General features: G+C 45.9%; 1 protein-coding gene across 1 annotated transcript in view; it reads left to right on the top strand.

The window, feature by feature from the left end:
• The first annotated feature begins 433 nt into the window (after positions 1-433).
• Positions 434-6,898, top strand: part of KDM7A (lysine demethylase 7A) — a 76,719-nt gene continuing 70,254 nt past the window's right edge. The window contains exon 1 of the mRNA XM_036247138.1: positions 434-642. Within this exon, the coding sequence (XP_036103031.1) occupies positions 449-642 (194 nt within the window). The 5' untranslated portion in view covers positions 434-448. The remainder of the gene's footprint in view (positions 643-6,898) is intronic.

The following is a 6,898-nucleotide window of genomic DNA, read 5'->3' as shown; positions in this document are numbered from 1 at the left end:
CCCGGCCTAGCTTTCACTCCGAAACGCCGAAGCCCGCTCCTCGCACGCGCCCGCCGCCCTCCTGGGGCCGCGCGCCCCGCGCCACCGCGCGTGTCCTCAGGGAGCCTCGGCCCCCTCCGCCTCCTCTGCCCCGCGTGCCCTTCAGCCGGTCCCTCCGCCCGCCCGACGCCGGGGGAGTGGGGCGCGCGCGCAGGCGGCCAGACGACGTGCGCGAGACGCACGGCCCCGCGCGGAGCGCCGGAAGGAGCGGGCCGGGGCCCCGCGCGTCGTGTGCGCGCCGTTCCCCCCGTCGCCCCGCGCGCGCGCGCACTTAGGCGCCGCCGCCGCAGCCGCCGCCGCCGCCTCCTCGGCTGCTGCTCCGGCTGCTGCAGGAGGCGGCGCTGGCTGGCGGCTGCGCTCGCTCCAGTCGGCAAGCGGAGCAGCGAGCGAGCGTGTGTGTTTTTTAAAGATGGCCGGAGCGGTGGCGGCGGTGGCCGCGGGAGCAGTAGCGGGAGCTGCCGCGGCAGCCGTGTCGGTGGCGGCTCCGGGCCGGGCCTCGGTGCCCCCGCCGCCCCCGCCGGTGTACTGTGTGTGCCGGCAGCCGTACGACGTGAACCGCTTCATGATCGAGTGCGATATCTGCAAGGACTGGTTCCACGGCAGGTAAATAAAACCCCTCCAGCCCCGCCGCCGCCGCCGGCCACCGGCCAACCGCCGCCGCCGCGCCGGCCGCCTGCATCCCCTTCCGCCCGGCCGCCGCGCCGCGCCGAGCGCCCAGCGGCCCGGGCACCGAGCCTCCGGCCCGGGCAGCGGGACGCACGGGGCCCCGGGCTCGCCGGGCGCCGAGCGGGCTGAGGGGGGCTGGTGGGATCGCCCGGCCCGGCGAAGAGTCGCCACAACAAACGGGAACAAAGGGGGCCGGCGGAGAAGTTGGCAGGAGGAGACCGGGGCGAGGGGACGCGGCCGGGGCAGGCGCCGGCGCAGGTGGCGGGCGGAGCGCCGGCCGGGCCCGCCGCCCCTCGCGGCGCTCGCAGCCCGGCCGCCGCCCCGCCCGCCCGGCCACTCGCCCGGGGCTCCCGGCCCGGAGTCGCCGCCCGGCCGGCCGCCTTGTCCCGCTGGCCGCCGCGCCTGCCTTCTCGGCAGCGACCGGGTCGCCTAGCCCAGGGTGTCCAGATATCGCCCTCATCCTCTCCTCCGGCGGGTCCCCGTCGCGCCCCCTTCCCCGGGTGTTTATCAAACTTCCTCGGCCGGGGGCGCTGGGACGGGGGCGTCGGCAGCGCCAGCCCGGCGGGGCTCCGCGGAGTAAACAGAGCAACAGATGAGGCACTCTCCGGGACTTAAAAGATGCCAGTCGGAAGTTTGGGGCCGGGGGTCCCGGGCCGGGCGGCAGGTCCAATTGGACGGTGACCCCCACCCACAGCCCCAGTACACCCCGTCCTGGCGGGGGCGGAGCGGATGGAGTGGGCTGCGGGGCCCGAAGGGACAGTCTGGTCCTAAACCCCCCGCGCCGCCCCCGCGCCGCAGCTCAAACTTTACAAAGAGTGAAATTTCCCGTCGCCCGAGGGGCTGGCGACACCCAGACGGCGCGGGGCTGGCGCCCGGGGGCCTGGTGCGGGCCAACTTTCGCCGGCCGGTGGGTACTTTGGGTCGGGTGGCGGGGGCGGCGAGCGTCACCCTGTGCCTAGCCGCCGCCTGCGTTTCGGGTTTGACGTTTGTGAGAGCTCGGGCCGCCTCCGCCGCCAGGCCGCCGACTCGTGTGTTTTGTAATCAAAGTGTGAGGCTAATAAAGGGCGGCGCCACAGCCTCTTGACTCCGGCGTGGGAGGGATTCGCAGGCATTTAAACAAAGAAACTAGTTGGGGTTGGGCTCCCAAAGTCCTTATTTGGGTGTTGTGGGAAAGCCTGCGGTCACCTTTAGGTGAAGCAGGTTTCCCGAGCACCGTTTGGTGTTGAATCTTGGCGAGAGTTTGCTCATGGTTAATAGCAGATATGGTGACTGTGATTGTAGGAAGTGTCCTTTGATTGACAGCAGGACATTTAAATACAGCCTCCGCTCCCCCCTCCCCAATTTTACAGAAACACTACACGACCAGGCCAGATGTCTTAGTCTCCCTCTACTGGCCCTGGGAGAGAAAACCATGTAAATTACAGCGTTCATTTCAGTGTTTAGTGCTAGGTACAGTTAGTTTTACTTAAATTTCAAGTACCGTTAGTTTTATTTAATCAGTTTTCAGTTTGCACAGTTCTGACAGCAGCAACAGAGAAAAAAATTCAACATATTGTCACTGTATTAGATAATCTTTAACAATCTGGTCTATGCTTGGGGAATATTACTACATTCTTGCTACATGTAATTAAGAATAAATGATCCAAAGTTCTCTTTCATTACTCCACCGATATTTTTCTGCATTTCGATGATACGGAAAACTGAAATTTGAACATACCAAATCTTGCCAATTCTATTTCTACATCTTCTGCAACCAGAGGAGAGACCAGAGGAGAAATTATCCAGAAATCCAGGTTACATATAAAATAGCCAGAATCCGTGGTGATTATGTAAACACTTATTTTTTACAGAACTATTTTAGCTGCATAAGAAAGTTTTTCATTGTGAAATGTAGAGATTTGATAGGTTAAATTTTAGGCTAGAATTTTATTTATCTTAATTTGGGCCACTTAACACTATAACCATAAAAAGCGGCAGGTAGTTTATGGAGACTTGTAATGCATTTAAGTATGAATCTGAAAATAGAAGTTGAAGGGACAATAAAGAGGGCATATGTGAAGAGAGAGCAAGGCCAAAACAAGCATACTCTGTTTTGTTACATAGATTTGTGTGACTTCATATCTGTGGAAGTGACTCTGAAATATATTTTTTGAACCCAGCTTTTTGTTGTTATTTTTTTGACCAGCAGTCCTTGAGAATTTAATGTGGTTCAGGTGTCAGAAATTAGAAAATTTGGTGATAACTGCTCCACCATGCAAAAACAGTATCTTAGTAGCAAGTTTAATTCTTAATGAAGTATTGGTAATTTGGGGTCTATATGTTTTTTGTGATCAATATTTACTTTAATGTGCTTATTGTACCATGACATAAATGATTGTTATTTTTTGAACACAGCAAAATATTCCTTGTGTATTAATTATTAAACTTGCTTATGTGAGAATTGGCCACTAAAGTACTGAGGTGTAGCTTTCATTCCCATGCTCAGCTTTCCCTTGGTTTCCAGGGGTGGTGCATTTGCAGAAAAAGAAGAGAGAGGAAGTGGGTGGTTACAGAGGATTGCCTTTATCTGGATAATTTCTTGATAATTTTATTATTCAAGTAGCTTTTAAAAAACAACAAATTTTGATGTAAAATTAGGTTTACTCTGCCTGGCATTTCTGACATCTGAAAATCTGAAAAGTTTTCGCCCTAATTTGTTCTGACAGAGAAGAAGGGTTCTTCCTTGATGCTTTTCAACTATGCAGCAGGGTAGATGGAACCAGCCTCCTCCAGGTTTGAGGCTATTGTACTTTGACTGTATCCGTGGTGTTCAGGAATTCCCATTCCTCAGTCTGCCTAAGCCTTTTTTTTTTTTTTTAAATAAGAGGGGAAGGAACACTTGCTGGGTACAATGTATAATTGATACCCTAAGGGCCCTGAGCTGAGGAATTAACCGGATTTTCTGGGAAGGTTCCTTCTAAATTAGAGATGGAGTTCTTTCTTAGTCCTACCCCTGAATGTCTAGGCTAGATGTCTTTCCATAATACAGTTAATATCTATACAAAACTGCATCAGTGCACTAATTAAATTGTATTTTAATGTCCTTGTCTCTCTAGTAGACACTTTGTTATACTTTTTAGTCACATATTCTTTCTGACTGACAAAAGTAAAATAGAAAAATGTGAAGTATAGAAAAGTATTAAGAATGGAAAGTCCCCATGTCCTCCAGAGAGTACCACTATTTTAACATTTAGGGTATATGTGTGTATTAAAAACAACATGGAATTCTTTTTATGTATTCCACTGTTAACCTGTCTTCTTTCATTAATATATACTTTTTTTCCCTATATCTTTAAAGTTCTTTGAAAACATTTTCAGGGGCTGTATGTTTAATTTCACAAGAGCACAATACATTTTAAAACCATTCCCTTCTTGCTATTTTTTTTTTTTTTTTTTTACCTTCTTTACTACTTTTTCTTGTATTTCCTAATGATGATGGATGGTTGACATCATTTAAACAAACCATTATGAGCATCTCTGATTATTTCCTTGGAATAAATCAAATGAGTTAATACATGTAAAACACTTAGAAGAAGATCTGGCATATGTGAATACTCAATAAGAAATTCCTTGAAGTAGAATTATTAGTCACAGGGCACAGATATTTTTAGGCTTCTTGTGCCTATAGCCAGATTGCCCTCTAGAAAGGTTTTTCCAATTTATACTCTCACCACCAGTACCCACTTCTAGTTTCCAGCAGCCTCGCCGATCTAAGGTATTATTAACCCCATCACCCCAAAACCCAGCCAAGCAAAAAGACTTTGCCAATCTGCGGATGAGTATTTCCACCAAAAAGACATACCCAAGATAATCTGTAGAACTATTTATATTATCCCCAAATTGTAACAATCTAAATGTCATCGACATTAGATTGGATAAATTGTGGTATATTTATAAAATGGAATTCTCATCAGTGATTTTTAAAAAAGAATGCACTATTGATGCATACAACAGTATGGGTGACTCTCACAGATATAAAGTTGAATAAAAGAAGCCAAACACAAACATATGTACTGTTTGGTTCTACTTATATGAAGTTCAAGTTCAGGCATAGAGGGGTGAGAGAAGTCAGGCTAGTGCTTACCTCTGGGGCACACTGACTGAGAGAAGGCCCAAGGGAGTTTCTGAGGTTCAGCAAATGTTCTCTATCTTGATCATGGGTGGTGGTTACATGATTGTATACAAATGTAGAAATTCACTGAGCTGTGTGTGCACTGAAGATTTTTTAAAACTTTATTTTAATGTCTGAAGTGTACTTCAGTCATTTAAATGTTAAAAAAATTATAAATTCACCAAATTGGTAGCTGACATACAGTATTTTGTAATTTGATTTTGTTTCTCGTTCCTGATTTTCATGGGATTGCTGGGCGCTGTTCTTGGTGCTGGGAATATAGCAATTAACAAAACTAAGTCCTTGCTGTCTTGTAACTTATATTCTAGTGTGGGGGAGTGGGAGAGGAGGGGATAGATAAACATATATATATGACAAAAGAAGAGAAAAATTGCATTATGGGACAAGAGGGCTGGGGGCAGTATACGACTACTTTCATATTGTGTGAGTATGGAGGGCCTTGAGAAGGAGACATTTGAAACAAGCATATTTTGGATTTTACGCAGAGCAGATGGTATATTTTGAGGAATAAACAATTTGATTTAACCTTTAAAAGGTTCATTCATTTTAAAAGTTTGAGTCAGTTTGGGTAACTTATAAATGTTATATATTAGTTTTTATTTCTGAAGCTTGAATAAATGAAGAGCTTAGTTTATGAGAATGGAAGAATTTTATCTGTAATAATGCTATTGGTAGGAGTTTCTGAGCTACTCTGGAGTCCCAGGAACTCAGTCAAACACTTATTGAATGCTTTATACCAAGTGCTAGTCACTGTTTTAATTGCATTAAATGTATGTATTAACTCATTTAATTCTCATGGTCATCTTGCTGAATAAGTGTTATTGTTATCACTCTTTTACAGATTAGGAATCTGAGGGTTAGAGAGGTCACTTTCCCGGGGTCACAAAGCTAGAAAAGGTCATAGAGCTAGCATCTGAACTCAGGTGGGCTAACCTCAGAGCTCACACTCTAAACCAGTAGGTGGTACTGGGTCTCTCTTCTTCCTCGTTTGTTTCTATCCTGGGGGCGGGGTGCATTTGGTGTATAGGTAGAACAGATGCAACAGGATTCCAGAGAGAGATCTGTAAACATTTTTGTTTTTGTTCTTTATTAAAATTACTGTGTTTAGAATAAATACGTTAATGATCATAACTGCCTTGGGAACAGTATAAAATATTTATTTGAAAAGTTTTATAATTTAACTCTGTTTTCATCCTTATTGTGATGGATTTCTTATTGGAGTGTATTTTGATTTTTTATTCGGTGATGAAGATTATTTTTGAAATTTATTTTAGACACATTTCTTCTTAACAATGAAGTCGTTTAGTATTACAACATAAACTTACTAGGTGGACATATATCTCCCCATAAGAGAACAAAAAGCCCAGTTAGTGAGTTTCTCAATATCTTCTTTTGATATGACAGTTCGTCATAGGAGAATATGTAAGTATTGTCTGCATGTGTTTCACTTATAAGAGTTTTATACAGATATACTCAATTTTGCTATTTGAGCAAAATGTATTGTGATATGGGGGTCTTATCTCAGGCTTCTTGGAGGTACTGACATGTAGTTTTCTTACTAAGCTTATTATTATTTTTAAACCGGTTTGGGGCAGATTTCTGCTTGGTATGCTCTCATAGCCTGTGTTCTTAGGTATGAAATTGAGTTTACTGAACGTCCAGGGAGAAGAATGCCCTTATGTTTGATGACCCTTGGTTAGGGGCTCAAGAATAAGAATAGAACAGGTGTAGAGGAATTTGATTGTAAAACTTTGGTTGGTTCGAGCGTTTGAAATGCCATGATAATTTGCCCAGCCTTTGAACAGTTGGCCAGTGCTGATCTTGCAGCTGCTACCAAGTTCTGATTCTTTTTGGAAGTTACATTTTATTATTGTAGTGATTGTTGATTTACTTTTCCATTAATATTATTCTTTTCCCATTAATTATAGTTGAATTAATGGTAACTGATATGATTTTTGTATGTGTCTGTGTGAGCTCTGGTTCCTTTTATTGGAGAATGGTTTTTAGAAACCAAGGTCTGAT

The sequence above is a fragment of the Molossus molossus genome, unplaced genomic scaffold, assembly GCF_014108415.1.
Source record: "Molossus molossus isolate mMolMol1 unplaced genomic scaffold, mMolMol1.p scaffold_m16_p_7, whole genome shotgun sequence".
In the NCBI taxonomy this organism is placed as follows: Eukaryota; Metazoa; Chordata; class Mammalia; order Chiroptera; family Molossidae; genus Molossus; species Molossus molossus.
This window is presented reverse-complemented; position numbering and strand designations above follow the sequence as displayed.